Source organism: Calliphora vicina, chromosome 5, assembly GCF_958450345.1.
Source record: "Calliphora vicina chromosome 5, idCalVici1.1, whole genome shotgun sequence".
In the NCBI taxonomy this organism is placed as follows: domain Eukaryota; kingdom Metazoa; phylum Arthropoda; class Insecta; order Diptera; family Calliphoridae; genus Calliphora; species Calliphora vicina.
Window position 1 is genome coordinate 24102097 of NC_088784.1, and position 18430 is coordinate 24120526.

Here is an 18430-nt window from a genome sequence, read left to right on the forward strand (position 1 = left end):
AAAAAATCTGGACTTTAGTCATGCATGGTCAGAAATAACAGTTCATCAGTTCCATTTAGGAAAGGATTATTTTTACAGACAAAATTCAAAAGTTTTTATGAAAAGGCAAGGTTGGGTATTTGTTAAAAGGCGCTAATTTGTATTATTACCACAAAGGCTCGTATCAGAACATCTCTGAAATATATCTATCAAAATTCCTTCCATTTGTTGATTGTGACCAAAAGATTCCCTTGTTTTAAATCAATTCATTGACACTAGGCAACCCTTAGAAAACCTCTACAACATCTCATGAATTCAACTACATATTAAACGCTTCAAAAGCTTGCGTAATATAACAACAAAGTCAATTGATAAGAATAGATTTAATACAAAATATCAACAACAATAGCATAATAAAATAGATGGTCGGTCGATCGTATAATTGTTTTTGTTTTCTATAAGATTTGAAAAAGCTTTTTATTCTTAAAGCAAAAAAAAAATATTCACACTTTTTTGTAGGATGACTTTTTTGCATAAAAAAATATGAAAAACAAAATAAAACTTACAACTTTTGGTTAGACTTAAAATTTAACTAATTGGTTATTAATAAATGCACTCTAGATTCCAATCACACTGGCCATTCATTATAAAACAAACAGGCAGACAATTATGCCGATCGACCACAAGTTTAACTTGTTGAACGACTTCTTTTTTTTTGTTGGAGGATGGTAAATTACTGTTTAGTTAATCTCTGTTGTTAAATTACAATTTGCCAGTTAATTCGGGCACAGCCTTGAATAAATCAGCCACTAAACCAATATCGGCTACTTGGAAGATTGGAGCCTCGGGATCCTTGTTGATGGCCACAATGGTCTTGGAATCTTTCATGCCAGCCAAATGCTGGATGGCACCAGAAATACCCACAGCCATGTATAGATCGGGGGCAACGATTTTGCCAGTTTGACCGATTTGCAAGTCATTGGGCACATAGCCGGCATCGACAGCAGCACGGGAAGCACCCACAGCACCACCGAATTTATCAGCCAAATCGTATAACATTTTAAAGTTGTCGCCGGATTTCAAGCCACGACCACCAGAGATAATCACCTTGGCGCTGGTCAATTCAGGACGGTCAGATTTGGTCAACTCATGGCTGACAAATTCACTCAAATTTTGGGCATATTCACCAGCTGGCGCCTGTTCAATGGCACCACTGCCGCCGGTGGCTGCTACAGGGGCAAAGTTGGTGGCACGTACGGTAATTACCTTGACGGGATCCTTAGAGCGCAAAGTCATAATTGCGTTACCGGCATAAATGGTGCGCACAAAGGTGTCCTCACTCTTGACATCGATAATTTCCGAAATTGGGGAAACATCCAATTTAGCAGCCACACGGGGCAAAACATTTTTGCCAAAAGCCGTTGCGCCAGCCAAAATGTGGGTGAATTTGAATTGTTGTTGGGCAGCCACTACCAAAGGAGTCAAGGATTCGGCAGTGAAACCTTTGAAGGCCTCATTTTCAGCTACCAACACCTTGGCAACACCCTCCACCTTAGACAAAGCTTCCGAGGCCTGTAAAAAATACACAAACATATTTTCATAATTAAACAAAGCAATACCAACACAATAAAGACAACATCATTAGGTGTTATGCAAACTTTTTATCAACTTACGGGTCCACATTTAGTGCCTGCTACCAAGACTGTGACGTCACCACCGATCTTCTTAGCGGCGGCAATGGTATTCAAAGTGGCAGGATTCAATGCCTCATTGTTATGCTCGGCCAACACCAAAGTACTCTTGCAACGGTGTAACTATTTAAATAAAAGATACACTTAATTAGTAAAACATACACATGCTACAAGTGGTAGCAGAAAATGATAAAACTTACGAGACTAGTACGCAATAAACCACGAGCTGTATTGCTGCTGAACATATTGTTGTTGTTTACACTTAATAATAAATATAACCCAAGTAAAATATAGGAATAAATTGGCACAACTAAGCAAACTGTAATTTACAAAAAAAGAAAATAATAGATTAATTTAATAAATCTGCACAAAATACAAAAAAAAAAAGAAATCATATGGAAAACTACCTCTCTGCTCAATAAATCCAATTGACTGGCCAGAAAAAAAAATGAGATCGCTGCAAGTACTAAAGTCCACTGTAGCGTTGCCAACTTTCTTGGGAATTTGCCGTTAAAAATACAGCACTAAGCGAATTCATATAAGGTGGTGGCAGTTCTACAAAAACTACAATTGGTCTTAGTAAATGTCAAAAAACAAATGAAAAATAAAAAAATGTATATTAAAACTTAAAATAGTGTAGATAATTGCATAGTGGTAGCTTAACTTATTTATGTAAAAAATAAATATTTTATTAATAAGCTTAGAATATGTAGATATTGAAATATAAAAACTAGCTTTAACAGAGGCTAGAACCAAATAAGCGAAAAAAGTAATCAGCTGTGTGATTAACTCCACCTTGTAGTAATTCACCTGGATACAACGGTTTTAGTCGGTGTGATCGTTGCAATACTTTTGCTGCTTCATTTAGCATGTACAAATTTTAATAAAAGGTGTTTTTTATAGAGGCGGATAAATTTAAATTGAAATAAAACAGAGAAAAACGTTTTTAATATCCTTCCAATTGACTTTATTAATTAGATAATTTTATGGCATTAATGTTTAAATATGATTTCGGGCTGCCTTGGCAAGCGTATACCTGACGTAGATTTAAATTTAAATATATGTATGTTAACATTTTTATTTAAGCTTTCGGAAATTTAAAATTTTCATCAACCCCACTGTGGTTCCAAATGAAAATCTAGGTGGACAAAATTATGAAAATCGGTATCTTCAGAATTTGGAAAAACTAAGTTTTTTCGGAAACTGACAATCTGCTCTCCTCCGATACAAATGGGTTTTTCAATTGGACATTTCGTTTTCTCGACAGAAGCGCCAGAAGTTCAACAAATTTTGAATCATATTTTCGTTAATTATACCCTTACCTTCGTGAGAAGGGTATATATAAGTTTGTCATTCCGTTTGTAATTTCTACATCGCCAAATAATTTTGTCCACCGAGATTTTGATTTGGAACCACAGTGAACCCTTGCCAAAAATTTGTTTTAACAATTCCATTCCCCTTGTAATATATCGAAATATTGGTCGTAGAACTAAAAATTATATTTTCTAGGTTTTCACAAAATTCTTGCATATCGATGCAATTCGAAAAAGTATTCCAAAAGAAAATCATATGAAAATCATATTAAATGAGAAAAATATTATCCCAGTTCATCAATTTGGTTTCCGAAAACAACAAAACAACTAGCAAAATTTTCTTTTCCTTAACCCGAAAGTATATAGCATTCAATGGTTAAAGTCATCCAGTATACTATTGTTTTTTTTTATTTTTCCTTTATTTCCTACAACCAGGATGTTTGGAGTTGGTATTTATGATTGATGAATGTAGATTTTGCTGCTAAAACTTCAAGTGTTTCAGAGGCTATTCTTGAAGTCCAAAAGCAAAGTTAATCCCAATCCTCAAAGAAAATAACATTTCATAGGCCGAACTAAATGCTGCTCAGGCTATTCCTGAAGTCCATAGCCAATATTAATCACGATTTTTAAAGAAATAGTATCAAATATTCCCTATCCAACGCGAAATCTTTGGTTTAAATGCTGCATAGTCCATCTCTGAACACCTAAATAAAACGTTATACCCAACCATAAGGAAATCCTTCTCCTAAGTACTTCTGAGACTATTTCTGATACTCAAAAGCAAAGTTAGTCCCGATTCTTAAAGATAATACCAACTAATAGTCCTGATCTTTAAATAAACCGCCAAACTAAATACTGCTCAGGCTATTCCTAATGTTCACACCCAATGTTAATCCTGATCTTTAAAGAAATATTATAAAATGTTCCCTATCCAATATGAAATCTTTGATTAAATGCTGCAGATCCCATTTCTGAAGTTCCAAATCAAGCGTTATGCCCAACCAAAAAAAAAAACGTTGTTCTAAGTGCTTCAGAGGTTATTCCCGAAGTCTGGAAACAAAGTTAGTCCGGATCCAAAATTAAATAAAATTCAATAGTACCGATTCTTAAAGAAATTGACGAACTAAATGCTCCTGAGGCTATTTCAAAAGTCCAAAGCTATCGTTAGTCCTGATGCTTAAATAAACCGATATTCTAGTATACCAGTATTTTCAAACCAATTTTGGCATATGGAATCCAATTGTGGGGAATTTCTAGTAATACCAGTATTGATCTTATATAGATTCCAATCAAAAATTCTTAGAATCATACCAGGCGTACCATGTTATATAAGAAATGAGAACATCCACAGAGATCTAGATGTACTATTGGTAAAGGATGAGTTTAGAAAAGTCCGTGAGAAATATATTAAAAAGTTACAAAGCCACCCGAACCCGCTTGCTGGACTTCTAGCACAGAGCCAAATGCAATCAACCACCCCTATTAATTTGAGGCCCAATTGTCAATAATGGTCTGGTTAGGGATCGATCCCTAGATTTAGATTTAAATATAGTTATACGATTTGAATACTTATTGTTAGACAGATTCAATAAATTATTAAATAAATAAAACGCAAAACAAAAAGAGAAGTATTTGCATATCTTACTACTAGGTTTTGGGACTATCAATCTATACAAGGCACACACGGAACATACATTATCCAATGTGAAATTTACCAAAGATGGTTTATAGTAATACAAAAACTAACTAAATGTTTTTTATACAAAACGTACATAACATAACAATCGGTACCCGATGGTGGGCATGCGCGGATCCATCGGGGTGAAAAAGACAAATCTATATACATATATAACAAGTAAGAAAGCTATGTATATTCGGCTGTGCCAAATTATACCTCAAATTATACTTCAAAATACAAATTTTAAATATTTTTTGGTAAACAAAATTTTTTTTTTTTTTAATTTTTTTTTTTAATTTTAATATTTTAAAAAAATTTTTTGTTTTTTATTTTTTAAATTTAAAAAAAAAATGTTTTTTTTTTAAATTTTTTTTTTTGGTGAAAAAAAAATCGGGTTCGTCTGTTGAAATCAATTTTCTGAAGACCCCAGATATCTTCGTTATCCAAATCTTCAATAATTCTGTCAGACATACTTTCGAGAAGTTTCCTATTTAAAATCAGCAAAATCAGCCCACAAATGGCTGAGATATGAGAAAAAAACCAGGACAACATCGATTTTTAATATTCAGTGGTTGACGAAACAATGAAAACTTTTCCAAATATTTAATTAGTGGCGTTAAATCTGAAATAATTTTTTAAAAAATTTTAACATTTTTGTAGTATTTTATTTGTATACTTTTATTAACTTAATTTAACAAAAAACAAAGGACATAATTAATTAAATTCTAAAAATGAGAAAACAAAATTAAAAGATTTCTTTATTACGGCATTGACAAAACAATGGAAACTTAGGTATTATTTTAACAAATACGGTCTAAACTTTGCTATAACTCAATATTTTGTTGGGTATCCCTTATTTTTTATAACTGCTACACATCGACAATGCATTGAACCAATTAAAGAGTCAATGGTCTCCTTTGAAATATTTTGCCATTCCCTTATAACCGCCTCCGATAAATCTCCCTTCCTGGTGTAATTTTGGGTCCTTATTTTACGATCTACAATTTCCCATAGATTTTCTATGGGATTGAGATTTGGCGATTGAGCAGGCCACTTCAAAACACGTACCTCGGATGTGTACCACTCGTACCACTCGGTTACAACCCTAGAGGTGTGTCTCGGGTTGTTGTCGTGTTGGATTCTCCAAACTAGGGGCATATTTTCCTCAGCGTATGGATACATAACATCGTTTAATATGGTTCTGTATCCTATACCTGTCATGGTATCTTTTATCATATGAATTGGGCCCATACCTTGCCCTGAAAAACATCCCCATCACCCATAATATTGCCACCGTCAAACTTTACAGTCTTATTTGTGTACTTTGGATCTAATCTTTTTCCCTTTGGTCGTTTTACAAATGTTCTCCCATCACTGCTTCTTAAATTGTATTTGGATTCGTCGGAAAAGAGGACAGTATTCCATTTCTGTATCGACCAGTTTAAATGATCCCTGGCAAATTGTAGACGAGCAGAACGGTTCTTTTTAGAAATGAGTGTTTTTTTCACAGGACGATAGCAACCAAGACCAGCCTCATTTGCCCTGCGACTAACTGTTCTGGTACTTATTAGGCTATTAAAAACCTCTCGAGGAGTTATTTTTGGAAATTTCTTGAACTCTCTCGCTATTAAATTATCTTGTCTAGGAGTAGTCTTACGAGGTCTTCCACCTAAATGTTGAGTTTTTACAGAACCGGTCTCACAAACTTTCTTTATAGTTTTTGAAACTGCTGATTTATTTATTGAATATTTGTCACAGATACTTTTTTGTTTTAAACCAGCCTTAAAATCGTTAATTATTTTATTTTTTAAGTCTTCACAAATCTTAACTTTAGACATTTTCTTTAACTTTGAAAAAGAAATTGTGAAAAATTACCAGAATTTAAAAATAAAATAAAATAACTGTAAACAGGATGCTTTTTACATCGTTCTTTTAAATATTATTTTCGTTTTACACTTCTTTCTTGCAGAAGTTTAAAAGTTTCCATTTTTTATACAGTGGTTGAACTGTATTGTATTTGAAAGAGGACCAAATTACCTAAAAATTGTTGTTTTTTTTGAAAACAGAAAATCATTCAACTTTGAAGGGCTATATCTATAATCTGATTGTAATAAGAGTAGCATTTTTGAAATCGTTGGAGAATTAACTGTAAAAGAGGTTTATTCAATATTTTTTAGGGGCACATGAAATTTTGATTTTTGCAAACTCACTTGTTCTACGGGCGCCACTGTACGACGTATATAAGGCCATAGTAAGTTGGACCTACAATGGGTCAAAATCGGAAAATATATTTTTTAACCCGAATTTTTTTTCACCAAAAAAAAAAAATTGTTATGAAATTTAAAAATAATTCGAAAAAAAAAATTTTCCAAAAAATTAAAAAAAATAACTTCGGAAACAAATTAATTTTGTTTAACTAAAAATATTTAAAATTTGTATTTGTTAACTAGTTGTTAAATAAAAAAGGAAAAATGTAAAATAAATTTTAATTTATTTCCCATCTCCAGATGGTTGACCTGGTTCCGCGCCTGATTGTTATACTTATAATCTTCAAATTAAGAACTCGTGTTTATTAATCATTAAAAATACCAATTCTGCATATTATTTATATCTAAATTTGAAACAGAATTTTTCCTAAGTGTATGGTACTAGAAGCAAATTATTCGTACATATTTTGATAATTTAAAGAAAAGGATAGTTTTATAAGCCCTATATATAAATACATATATAAATACAAACTGATAAAAAGCAAGTACAACAATAATAATAATAATAACATTAAAACAAATTGATAATGATAAGCTACCAGCTACTACCTACCAATTATTTGCCAAAGTTGACCAAAAAAAATTTGAGCAATATTAGTAATTCGGCAGTTGGCATTTGTTAAAGACTACAACGGTAAACAAATATAATAAAATAACGGTTAAAATCGGTAGCGTTATCTCAAAAAAAACAAAAAGAGTAACGAAAATCACAAAGAATTCCTAGAGAGTAAATAAAAAAATAAAATAAAAATAAACAAATATGGAGTGTTAATAAATAAAGAGGCTATAAATTATAAATATTTTATAAAAATAAAACAAAAACAACAAAAAACAATTACATAGAGCCCATAAAATTATAATAAACTTGGAATAAAGAGATTTTCAGCGTTATTAATGATATTGAAAAGAAATTTAAATTTGCGCTTTAAAGAAATCAAAACATGTATAGATTATTTCAAATAATAACTAATATAAATCTAATATTGTGTCTGAGTATTGGCAAAATAAACTCCAACACGATAAGCGATCAATTTAAAGATAGTAACAACAATTCATATGATAATACATTTAATCATACTACAACTGCCAATGTCCAATTCAATGAAAAATTATCTACTCGCAGCCATTTAGAAGAATCTATAGTGACAGCTAATGAAATTGAGTATACCACACCGTATGCCAGTCCTGGTATTACTTGGGATACAGAGGAGAAGTTGCTGGAAAATTCTTTGGTTAAGCTGAAAAGTGCCAATGATGAGAATAACTGTTTGCTGGACTCTCTTAAGACGGCTTTGTTGTGGTGGTGCTATAGCAATGGCACTTTAAGAGAATCGAATTTGAAGGTTTTAAAAGCTGAGCAACAATTGGACTTGTCTTTTCATAACATTAGCAGCGATGAAAAAGTACTGGAGTTGCTGCCGGACTTTGGAGAAAGTTTCGATATTGTGGCGGCTTCCTTGGCCTATAATAATTTAACGGCTGCTCCTTTTCAAAGCTTGCAAATGATGGCTAAGAGTTTAAAATATCTCAGCCTCAAGGGTAATCCATTTATAGATATAAACAATGAGGCAGCCGATCGCAATTTGCTTTGTATTTTAAATGATGATGAAATACATTTGCGTGAACAGCAAGAAACCCCAAAATTGTTTACTAAAACCCAGGAGGGTATAGCCTGGGCCACATTTCCCTATATGCCTTCACTTATGGAATTGGATATTAGTAATTGTAATATAGAGTTTATTAGCAAAAGAGCTTTCCAAAATCTAACCAATCTTAAAAGTCTTTATATGTCTTATAACAAAATGTTAACCATAAAAGCGGATACATTTTTCTATACTCCCTCGCTGCAAGTATTGGATTTATCGTTTACCAATGTCTATGACTCCTTTATGAATCAATTGATTGCCTCGCCTACTCTGGAATCTGTAATGAAACTAATGTATGGCGTTAATATTCAGCAAAACACTTTTAAGTTTCTACCCAATCTAATATATCTAGATCTGTCGCATACCAAATTAACTCGAGGCAGTGCCGTGGCTTTTACTCATATTGGACCCAGTGTTAAGTATTTGAGTTTGTGTTATACCTCCTTTCCGGTATTTGGCAATGGTATATTCAAAAATTCTTCCTTAATTGGTTTGGATCTATCGGGTAATACCCATGCTGCTTTCAGCATCACCGAAGATGTTTTTGAGGACATGTCCAAAAGCTTGAGCTATTTGTACTTTGAAAAGTCCAATTTAAAGGATCTTTCTTGGCTGAAACATTTGCACAACTTGCGTTTTCTGGCTTTGGCTGGTAATAATATCAACACCCTGTCTGTCGATCATTTCAGCAATCTAAAGCAGCTACAGATCTTGGACTTAACCTCAAATCAAGTGGGCAACTGGTATTCCCAAGTTTTTGTGGACAATGAAAATTTACGTGTTCTAAGCCTTAAGGATAATAATATCAATATTATTACCTCGGAAATGCTAAAGGATTTCAGCCATTTGGTTTATCTAAGTCTGGGCGATAATAATTTCATTTGTGACTGCCTGCTGCGTGATCTAGTGGATATAGCGGCTGTCAACAATCAAGAGGCCAAATGTAAAGGAAATTTGAAGCCAGACCTGCTAAACAACATCCATTTAAACAATAGCCATGTAAAGCATATTTTAGAACATTCCAAACTATTTTTCAACAGCAGTTTAAGAAACCTGGATATACATTCTTTGGTGTGGTCGCAAAACCTTTTGAAACTCAAGCAGTCTGCCAAAAAGTTAACAAAAACTCATAGCTTTAAAAGCCGACCAAAAATGCGCTTCATTTTGGATGCCTTTAATAGTTTCAATGGCTCAAAAGCTTGCCATCATTACAACTCTTCCGATTCGTATGATGAAAGAATAAATAGTTCTCTATTTAAGGTACAACTCTTGGACTATGAGGAGGAACACTACTGGTGCTACAATGAAACGGAACGCCAAACCCTTATTAGACTGGACTGTCAAAGAACTTCTTTGGTGGAGGATATCGTGCAGGAATTGGACTCTTTAACTACCTATGTTATGGCCAGTGTAGGCAGCCTAATAGCAGTGGCCATCTTGGCTATTCTTATCTATTGGAAACGTTGGCATATTTACTACTACTATTCCTCCCTTAAATCTGCCGCTCTTTTATCTGCCGTCTCCCAAGACAATATCAATAAATTCAATAATTTATGCGATCAAAATCCCAACATGATCTATGATATATTCATTTCTTATTGTCAAAGTGATCGCGACTGGATTGTGGAGGAACTTATGCCCAATGTTGAAGAAACTGGCGATATTTCCATATGTCTGCATGAAAGAGATTTTCAAATTGGCGTCACCATTCTGGACAATATAGTGTCCTGCATGGAGCGCTCCAGAGCTCTAATGCTTATAATATCCTCTAATTTTCTGCTTAGTCATTGGTGTCAATTTGAAATGCAATTGGCTCAACATCGTATTTTTGATCTTAACAAAGATCATTTGATATTAGTTTTGTTGGAGGAGATACCGCGCAGCAAGAGACCTAAAAATTTACAGTATTTAATGGATGTAAAGACCTATATTAAGTGGCCGGGTGGAAAGGCTAAACGAGATATACATCCGGAGGAGCGTAAATTATTTTGGAAACGTTTAAAACGTACTTTAAAGAATATTGGCTTAAATCCCACAGAATCTAGAGCTTAATGAAATGAAAGAAAAAACAAAAATTATTAATATATGTATTTTAAGTAAATGTACCTGATTGATGTAAAATAAAAACGCAGTCTAAATTTAAATCTAAGTATCTGTAAATTAGTTTGTAATAATTGTATTAATGTATAAAGAAATGATGCCATATGTAGCTTATGTATGTAAATAAATATTTATGTTGGAGACGAATTCGTTTGGTTTTTTTTTTGGAAATTCTTTAAGCTCAGCGAAAAGGTTTGTATTCCCATGATAAAGGATTTTGTGAACTGTTGCCGATATATTTCTAAATGGATATTTGGTTGTAAATATTCCTGCAGTTTCCTTCGCAGAATCACCAAATTTTCTAGCATCAATATTGTTACGAAATTGTACTTGAATTCAAATATAACGATTTTAACACGGCTGATTTAAAAGTAGCAGAATGCTTTCAAATAGCAGTGCTGTAATAGCAAACTGTAAAATATCTTGAATAAAAGCTTTCAGTTGACCATTGATCGTAAGTATGGCAACGCTGTTTGCTGCGACCGTATATTCGAATTCGAATATTCAGTTAAAGAACATTGTAGAAAGTACACCACAGATGGCATATGTATTAGAAAGCTCTAGACAGTTAAAGAACAATCTAGAGTGCAGATGGCAGTGTTATAAATAGTGGCAGAGGTCGCAGTCGTTAGTGAGTTTATCAGAGACTCTTTTCGAATACACATCAACTGAGTGCCTTAAAGTGTGCTGTATTTTTCAAGTGAATTATTGTACATTATAAAGGGTATCTGTATTTCTGCGAATTTATAAACGTGTATAAAAAACATTGAGTGACTATTTAATTCTGTTGTTGTACATTTTTAAATAAATAAAGAGTTGTTACAATTTTCAAACTACTAAACGGCTTTTATTTGCATTCAAAAGTATCCGTAAGTATCCTCAAGGAGGCGTCTTATCACCACATCTGTGGAATCTTTCCATAATTTGCCTGCTCAGGAAATTGGATCTCATGGGTTATTAGACTGTCGCCTATGCGAATTACGTTGCAGTGGCAGTCTCTGGGATCCACGGTTGCAAACTGCACTCAGTATACTAAGTCAGTATACTAAGTGTAGTACTGACAGTGGACTGAATGTGAACGCAAGCAAAACCAAGCTTGTACTGTTCACAAGGAAGTAAAGGATTCCACACTTCTCGCTACCCCGATTAATTATTCGAAACGGTCATTAAGCCGATATTATTCTATGGAGTCTCTGTATGGTGGAAGGCACTAGACAAAGGCTGTATTTCTATGCTATTCGATTAAGGTTTTATGGAGAATGGCAATCCTGATAACAGGAGTCACAAGAACGACTGCAACAAAGTCGCTCTAATGGCCAGAAAAATGGCATTAATGGCCTTCAGGCAAAATGCGATTGGTGCATGGAAACTTGTACCATACTTTCACTCCAGTATAATCGGAAGTATACAGAATCTACCAGATAATATTGATTATTGCATTGCCCTTCCCATCGAGGAACTTCGCTTTCTCAATTATATACAAAACGGAACTAATTGGTGGACCTTTACATGACAAAATGAGTCTCTCAGTCTATACGGACGGGTCTAGAGCTGGCGCAGATGTCTATATTCAGGAATTCGGAATTAGGTTATCTTTTATAATTCCAAATGAATATAGCATTATTGAAGCTGAAATATCGGCTCAGTTATTACAAGATATCAGGCACGGATATTCGTATATATACTGATGATCAGGCGGCAATAAAATCATTCAACAGTAGTACTCATGTGGGTACATTAACATCGAGCATCTGCTGATATTTTGGCGCAAAAATGCGCCATACAGCTCAATTATGAATAAAAAATTCCCCGGGAGTTTGTTCCCTGGAAGTTTTTTCCCCATTGAATTTGAATAGGAAAAATGAGAAAAGGGAAAAAAACTTCCGGGGAGTTTTTATTATATGTGATAACCGGATACTGCATTTTTGGCAAATATGCGAGGGGACTTGGCTCGCCCTATAACGACTTCTGTAGAAGTTGTCAATATGAAGAGGAGGATGAGCCCATTTTTCATCGTCTTTGTCATTGTCCGGCATTAGGAGATCTACGCATCAGGTTTCTGGGACATCGTTCCTTAAATAATATTTCTGAGCGTTCGGACATGAAGTTAGAGTGCATCAATGGCTTTGTTAAATAGAAAAAATGGCTAATCAAGCCAGGCACGGAAATCTCCACGGATAGACCTAATATCCTTCAATTGACTGGTGCATAATATTCTCCTCACCGCTCTTCTGACCTCCTTCCTCTTTACTTCTTTATTCTATCTGACTTTGGCATTCTCTTTTCATTTCTATTTTCAGGTAACACAAAGGGACCTATTGTCAGCACCTAAGTGAGCTACTCTCTTTCCTCTCTCTACCATGCGGCTGCCTGTTAACCTATCCTAAAAAATTCGAGACAACAGCACAAAGTTTAACAAAATCCAGCTTTGTTGTTGTTGCTGGGTTGACAGCCCTTGTCCGAAGATCTTCGGGTCATTCCGGTACGTAGAACCGGCTGTCGTGGGAATGCTTCCCGAGGAAACTAAGGTTCTAAAGGTCAAGGAACACAACGTCATGTTGACGCAACAGTTGAAATTTGAAGGAGTCATCCAAACTTCAATATCACACAGTTGGAGTCTCCCCCGAGGCATGTCAGACAGGACCTACGGAAATACGAGCAGAGCATACAGAGGTATATACAGGATCCATATGATAGCCGCTCGTATATGTCAGCTTTGAACGACATTCACAGAGACGCCATCAATTCCGCGGTAGCAGGATGCCGTGTGAATGTCGTACTTGGAGGTCGCTCGCCACCGATAGCAGACGCTGAGAAGATTCTGCCGCGTAAAACAAGAGTCGTTCTGGCACAACTTAGGTCAGGATGAAGCAACAGACTGAACGCCTTTTGGACCCACATAGACCTTGCCGTCCTTATGTCCAGCTTGTGATCAGGATCCTCATGACACCATCCACATAATTAACTATTCAGCCACCCTTACTTCACTTCATCCTGTTGAAGTAGCACAATTTCTTGGACAAAATGCAGAACCCCCAGATTGATTATTGTAAAATTGTTTATGCTGATACAACAACAACAAAATCTAGCACATTCTTTGATTATAAAAAATAAAAAATTCTTGTTCAATCTAGCGATTTTTCACATGTTAACACTATGGCAACAATGTTAACTTTTAGAGATGACAATTAAGTCATATGTATTTATCGATAACTAAACACAATTATAACGAGCATTAAGTTGGCAACGTAAACAAAATATAACGTTATTTTATATGTTATTAAAACATTGAATAGCAGGAGAACTCCATAGAATATTGATTAGAAAAAAGGTAAATATGCAAAAAATCTGTGTCATAATAATTTTAAAATAAGTACAAATTAAATTAAGACTTAACGTTAATATATTGTTATGCATAGGATTGGGCAGGACATATTGGATTATAATCACTCGGTTACAGCCCTAGAGGTGAGGTGTCGTTGGTGTCATTGTCGTGCTGGAATCTCCATTGCCTTAAAAAAACTGTCCCACACCTTAGTATTGCCACCGCCAAACTTGACCGTCTCATTTGTGTATTTGGGTTCCAGGCTCTTTCCCAAACAAATGTTCTGCCATTACTACCTCTTAAATTGTATTTGAGTATGGCATATCTCTTTCCACAAGTTTAAAGGTTTTTTTTTGGCAAATTGTATACTAGCAGTGTGAATTTTTTAGAAATAAGAATTTTTTCGCGGGGCGATAGCAACCAAGACCAGCCTCAAACTGTTCGAGGACTAATTTACATTTTTAGATTGTTGATAATCTCCCGGAGGAGTAATTTTTGGGAATTTCTTAAACTCTTGTCTTGGAGTAGTTTCACGAAATGTTTTTATAATTTTTTAAACTGCTTGTGTTAATTGTATATTTATCATAGATCCATTATTCGCAAATCTTGTTTTTTGTTTGTTTTTGTATTTAAAGTTTATTGGTGTAGTATAAGGACTCGCTTCCAGATATTGAGAAAATGTGGCTTAGACTTTTAGTGGCATTGTGGTCTCCGGACTACAATCTAGTCTCCACATCAATCGAAGTTCCTTTATAGCCCTGACAGACATGTGGTTTCTATACCACGATATGTATACTACGTACATATTCATAGTATACGAACCAGCTTTACACCATAGTGTTTGATGGTTTAATTAAAGTATAGGTTGACACACATGTAGTATACTACGCTAGTATAGTATACAAATCCTATGTCTGTCAGGGCTATTACTGCTTTAAATGTTCTTTATTTGTCGTTCCTATTATTCGTTTTAATTCGGCTTCATTTGTAATTCCGTTTTTACTTTTATTTTACTTAATTTGTAGTTCATTTTATACTGTAAATTAGGATTCATTTGTAGTTGCTTTTTTACACCTTAAATTTAGTTTTAAAACTTTAAATTATGATTCATTTGTAATTTTGTTTATAGTTTAATTCGGCTTCATTTGAAGTTTCGTTTGTACTTTAATTTCAAAGATAGAAATTTACAAAGGGTTATTTGCCTTTAAATTAAAGAGAAAAAAAGTATTTTAAGCAATTAAAGCACTAATATAATAGTAAACTATTATAATGTATTGACTTAAATATTTTATTCGTTTTTGCAATATGATTTTTTTGCTGATATCGATCTATTTTTTGCTGCTATAATATTTTTAAAGCAGATTAACATACATTCCTATAAATATATTCATTATAAAATATAAATAATTCATAGTCTTTTAACACATAAAACTAGTTTTTATTCTAAAATTTCCTCTTTATTCTCCTCCACCTCCGGTGTTATGGTACAAACACGTTTGCGGCGACGTTCACACTTGGGGCAAGGTTGTTTTTCATTTAAACAATCCGCATGGAAAACAGCGCCACAGGGAGAACACTGTTAATAAATAAATAATTAATAAACTAAATTTGTATTTAATTTTTTTCTATTTAAAACTCACCCTAAATGTTGTCTCTATATGAAAGGGATATAATATACGAGAACTATTGCATATTTCACATATAAAACCCTTATAACTACATAATACACACTTAAGAATATGAGCTTCACCCATTTTAAATGCCTTGTGTAATTGTTGATACAAAGTGCCACGCTGGATCATGGGTAAATCGCCTATGGAATACTGATGTATGTGCTCGTATAAATATTCTTTGCCAAAGAATTGACGCTGCAGCTCTTCGAAACTTTTGGGACTGCAGGTGCATAAATACGCTCGTATAAAGTTAAGGCGTATGCGTAAAGCCTGCAATTCAGCCATGGCCTCTGAAGCATTATAAATATCGGGATTTAAGATCTAAAAGTATTAAAAACAAGTATGAATGATATATATTCAGCTGTAATGAATCTTATATAACCTTCACCAAATAATTTTTGGCGAAAAGAATTATTTTTCGCTAAAAAAAAGTTATGGTGAAAAAAAATTTGTAAAATGGTATTTTTCATAATTTTTCTTAAATTACAAGATAAAGAATGAAAATAATTTTTGGTGAAAAAAAATTTTTGGCGAAAATAAAAATTTTGGCGAAAAAAATTTTTGGTAAAAAAAAAAATTGAAAATTAATTTTTCTTAATTTTTTCCAAAAATAACAAGATAAAGAATGAAAATAATTTTTGGTGAAAAAAAAAATTTTGGTGAAAAAAGTTTTGGTTAAAAAAAATTTTAAAAATGGATTTTTCTTAATTTTTTTCATAAATTACACCTGGTTTACCTGTAAATCGATAAAAGGCTGGCTGCGAAATTCAGCCAAAAATAAGGCTGCCTTTTTGGACACGTTATATTTGCGGAAATCCCAATTATAAATAACTTTAGCTGGTATAAGCACTAGCTCAATGTCCATGCAACTATCACAATAATAATTGCCACTAAAAGCACATACCCTATATATAGAATTAAAGAAGTAAATATGAAATTCTTTAAGCTCAAACAGCAATGATTTTCTAGCAACAACTTACCTAAAATTAGAATAACCTATACCCAAAGGATGCTGACAGGATTTACACAAAAAACCTTGAGCATCTAAACCCGGCTCTCTGGCCAATTTACACAATTGTTCCACCATTTCTTGCAACTCTACAATATCAAACTTTTCCAAAGCACTGCCAGAAACCAGTTCAAAATCTGATTTACTGGTATTCGATTCTGTTTCTAAATTATCTTCATCCCCGTTATTATCCTCATTGTGTAGAGTAGTTTGGGAGTTTGTTAAATTAGTGGTGGTATTTTGCTGCAAAAACTTTTCCCACACCTCAGTCCAATCGATTTCTCGTTGACGTTCATGTTTACGCAACAAAGTATTGTAACTGCATCGGTCGCCCAATGGTGAACGCAAAGAACTAGCCGAACTTGTAAGGCTTAGTGACCTTTGAAACGTTATAGAACGTTCCTTATCATCTAAACTGGATTTTTCGGCATTACTCATTTCAGAGGACCAAGACTTTTGCATTAGATTACTTAAGGAATTGCCACCACTTAAAGTTTTCTCCATATTCCCCAAATCCTTATTTTCTGCTTCATTGGCTCGTTTAATATCCTCCTTTATAACTTGTTGTGTTATTTCTGGCTCCATTGCAACAGCTCCAGCTTCCAAAGTTTCATCCTCTTCCATTTCATCGACTTTTTGCAAAAATAAATCAATATTTATGCGTGAATTTAAGTCCTCCACCGGAAAGCTGCTACCTCTACGAAAAGGACTATTCGATATAGATTCCGAAAACAATTCATTAGTGCGCACTGGCTGTGGCAAAGGTATGGCCATGGTTTCTTCGGCCAAAGAACCGGCAATGTCCAAACCACTTGTTATGGGACATGATTTCAAAGTGGGTGTCCATAGACCCGACAATTGCAAAGCATAATCTGGCCACTGATTTAAAAGAGTTGAATTGTAGGGCAATTGAAATTGTACCACCGCTTCTAGGGCATTTAATAATGAGACGGCCGTTTCCAAACGTTTGGCATCTTTCATGAAGGCATATTTTTTGTAATATGGTGAAAGGGACGAAGAATTTTTGTTCATATTGTTGAGATAAGAGGACAGTAAGCAGTCATTGAGCGACAAACGTATCCAGGCACGACATTGACCAATCTCAGATGTTATTTGAGTCAGGGTGGTTATCTGTGTAAGGAAAAATATTAAAGGGACAATTTAAAATTTGTTTATTACTAAACTATAGCTCTTTTATACCTGCTCTATAACCTCCTTGTGCATAAACACCATTATGGGTGACCAAAAGCTGGGATCCGGCCTGCGCTCCACATCTCCTGCTATAATATTCAATGTCTGCCATAAAAATGAGTCCTTTAGGCCATGCAGAAATATAGCCTCTAAAGTGGTGGATAAAGAGCTGGTACTTTCACATAGTTCCAGACATTCTAAAAATAACACACAGAAACAGTAAATGGAAAAAAAAAGTACACCAAACATTTGACAGGGGTGTTACCCTAGCTGCTAACCTTTGCCATTTTCTTGTACTTCGTATTCGATTTCTTTAACATTTTCCTGCAAAGCCTCTAGTATGGCATCTTTAATGGCGTTTTCACGTTTGGTGGAAAAACCACTATTTAAACTGCGAAACAATGCACTCATTTAGGGAATTTCCACCTAACAATTTTCACTAAATCTTGACCACAACAACAACTTATATACTAAATGCAGAAATGCAATAAAAAAAAACGTAAATATTTACTAGTAAATATGTTGTTGCTTTTGTTTGTATGCCTGCTGTTTTTGACA

The 18430-nt window shown here is 34.1% G+C and overlaps 3 protein-coding genes across 3 annotated transcripts; 1 reads left to right on the forward strand and 2 right to left on the reverse strand.

The window, feature by feature from the left end:
* Positions 1-421: 421 nt before the first annotated feature.
* wal (electron transfer flavoprotein subunit alpha wal) lies at positions 422-2100 on the reverse strand. The gene is made up of 4 exons (XM_065512084.1): positions 2078-2100; positions 1871-1989; positions 1653-1793; positions 422-1551 (listed from the first exon to the last, which is right to left on the reverse strand). Exons 2-4 carry the CDS (start codon positions 1913-1915, stop codon positions 742-744), a joined length of 996 nt encoding a protein of 331 aa, XP_065368156.1. The 5' UTR covers positions 1916-1989; positions 2078-2100; the 3' UTR covers positions 422-741.
* A 5618-nt stretch (positions 2101-7718) lies between these two features.
* On the forward strand, positions 7719-10821 carry Toll-9. Its single transcript, XM_065512207.1, has 2 exons — positions 7719-8499; positions 8590-10821. The coding sequence occupies exons 1-2, from the start codon at positions 7870-7872 to the stop codon at positions 10624-10626; spliced, it is 2667 nt and encodes an 888-aa protein (XP_065368279.1). The 5' UTR covers positions 7719-7869; the 3' UTR covers positions 10627-10821.
* A 4403-nt stretch (positions 10822-15224) lies between these two features.
* Plekhm1 (Pleckstrin homology and RUN domain containing M1) lies at positions 15225-18384 on the reverse strand. The gene is made up of 6 exons (XM_065514029.1): positions 18151-18384; positions 17882-18069; positions 16653-17812; positions 16409-16577; positions 15640-15993; positions 15225-15575 (listed from the first exon to the last, which is right to left on the reverse strand). The coding sequence occupies exons 1-6, from the start codon at positions 18281-18283 to the stop codon at positions 15438-15440; spliced, it is 2142 nt and encodes a 713-aa protein (XP_065370101.1). The 5' UTR covers positions 18284-18384; the 3' UTR covers positions 15225-15437.
* Positions 18385-18430: the final 46 nt, after the last annotated feature.

Coding starts and splice junctions, on each gene's coding strand:
- Toll-9 (XM_065512207.1), top strand. CDS start 7,870: ATGTATAGATTATTTCAAATAATAACTAATATAAATCTAATATTGTGT. Junction 8,500..8,589: donor TAGATATAAACAATGAGGCA/GCCGATCGCAAT, acceptor ACTAAAACCCAG/GAGGGTATAGCCTGGGCCAC.
- Plekhm1 (XM_065514029.1), bottom strand. CDS start 18,283: ATGAGTGCATTGTTTCGCAGTTTAAATAGTGGTTTTTCCACCAAACGT. Junction 17,813..17,881: donor ACAAGGAGGTTATAGAGCAG/GTATAAAAGAGC, acceptor TTCCTTACACAG/ATAACCACCCTGACTCAAAT. Junction 16,578..16,652: donor ATAGGTTATTCTAATTTTAG/GTAAGTTGTTGC, acceptor TTCTATATATAG/GGTATGTGCTTTTAGTGGCA.
- wal (XM_065512084.1), bottom strand. CDS start 1,915: ATGTTCAGCAGCAATACAGCTCGTGGTTTATTGCGTACTAGTCTC. Junction 1,794..1,870: donor GTTTATTGCGTACTAGTCTC/GTAAGTTTTATC, acceptor TTATTTAAATAG/TTACACCGTTGCAAGAGTAC. Junction 1,552..1,652: donor CAGGCACTAAATGTGGACCC/GTAAGTTGATAA, acceptor TATTTTTTACAG/GCCTCGGAAGCTTTGTCTAA.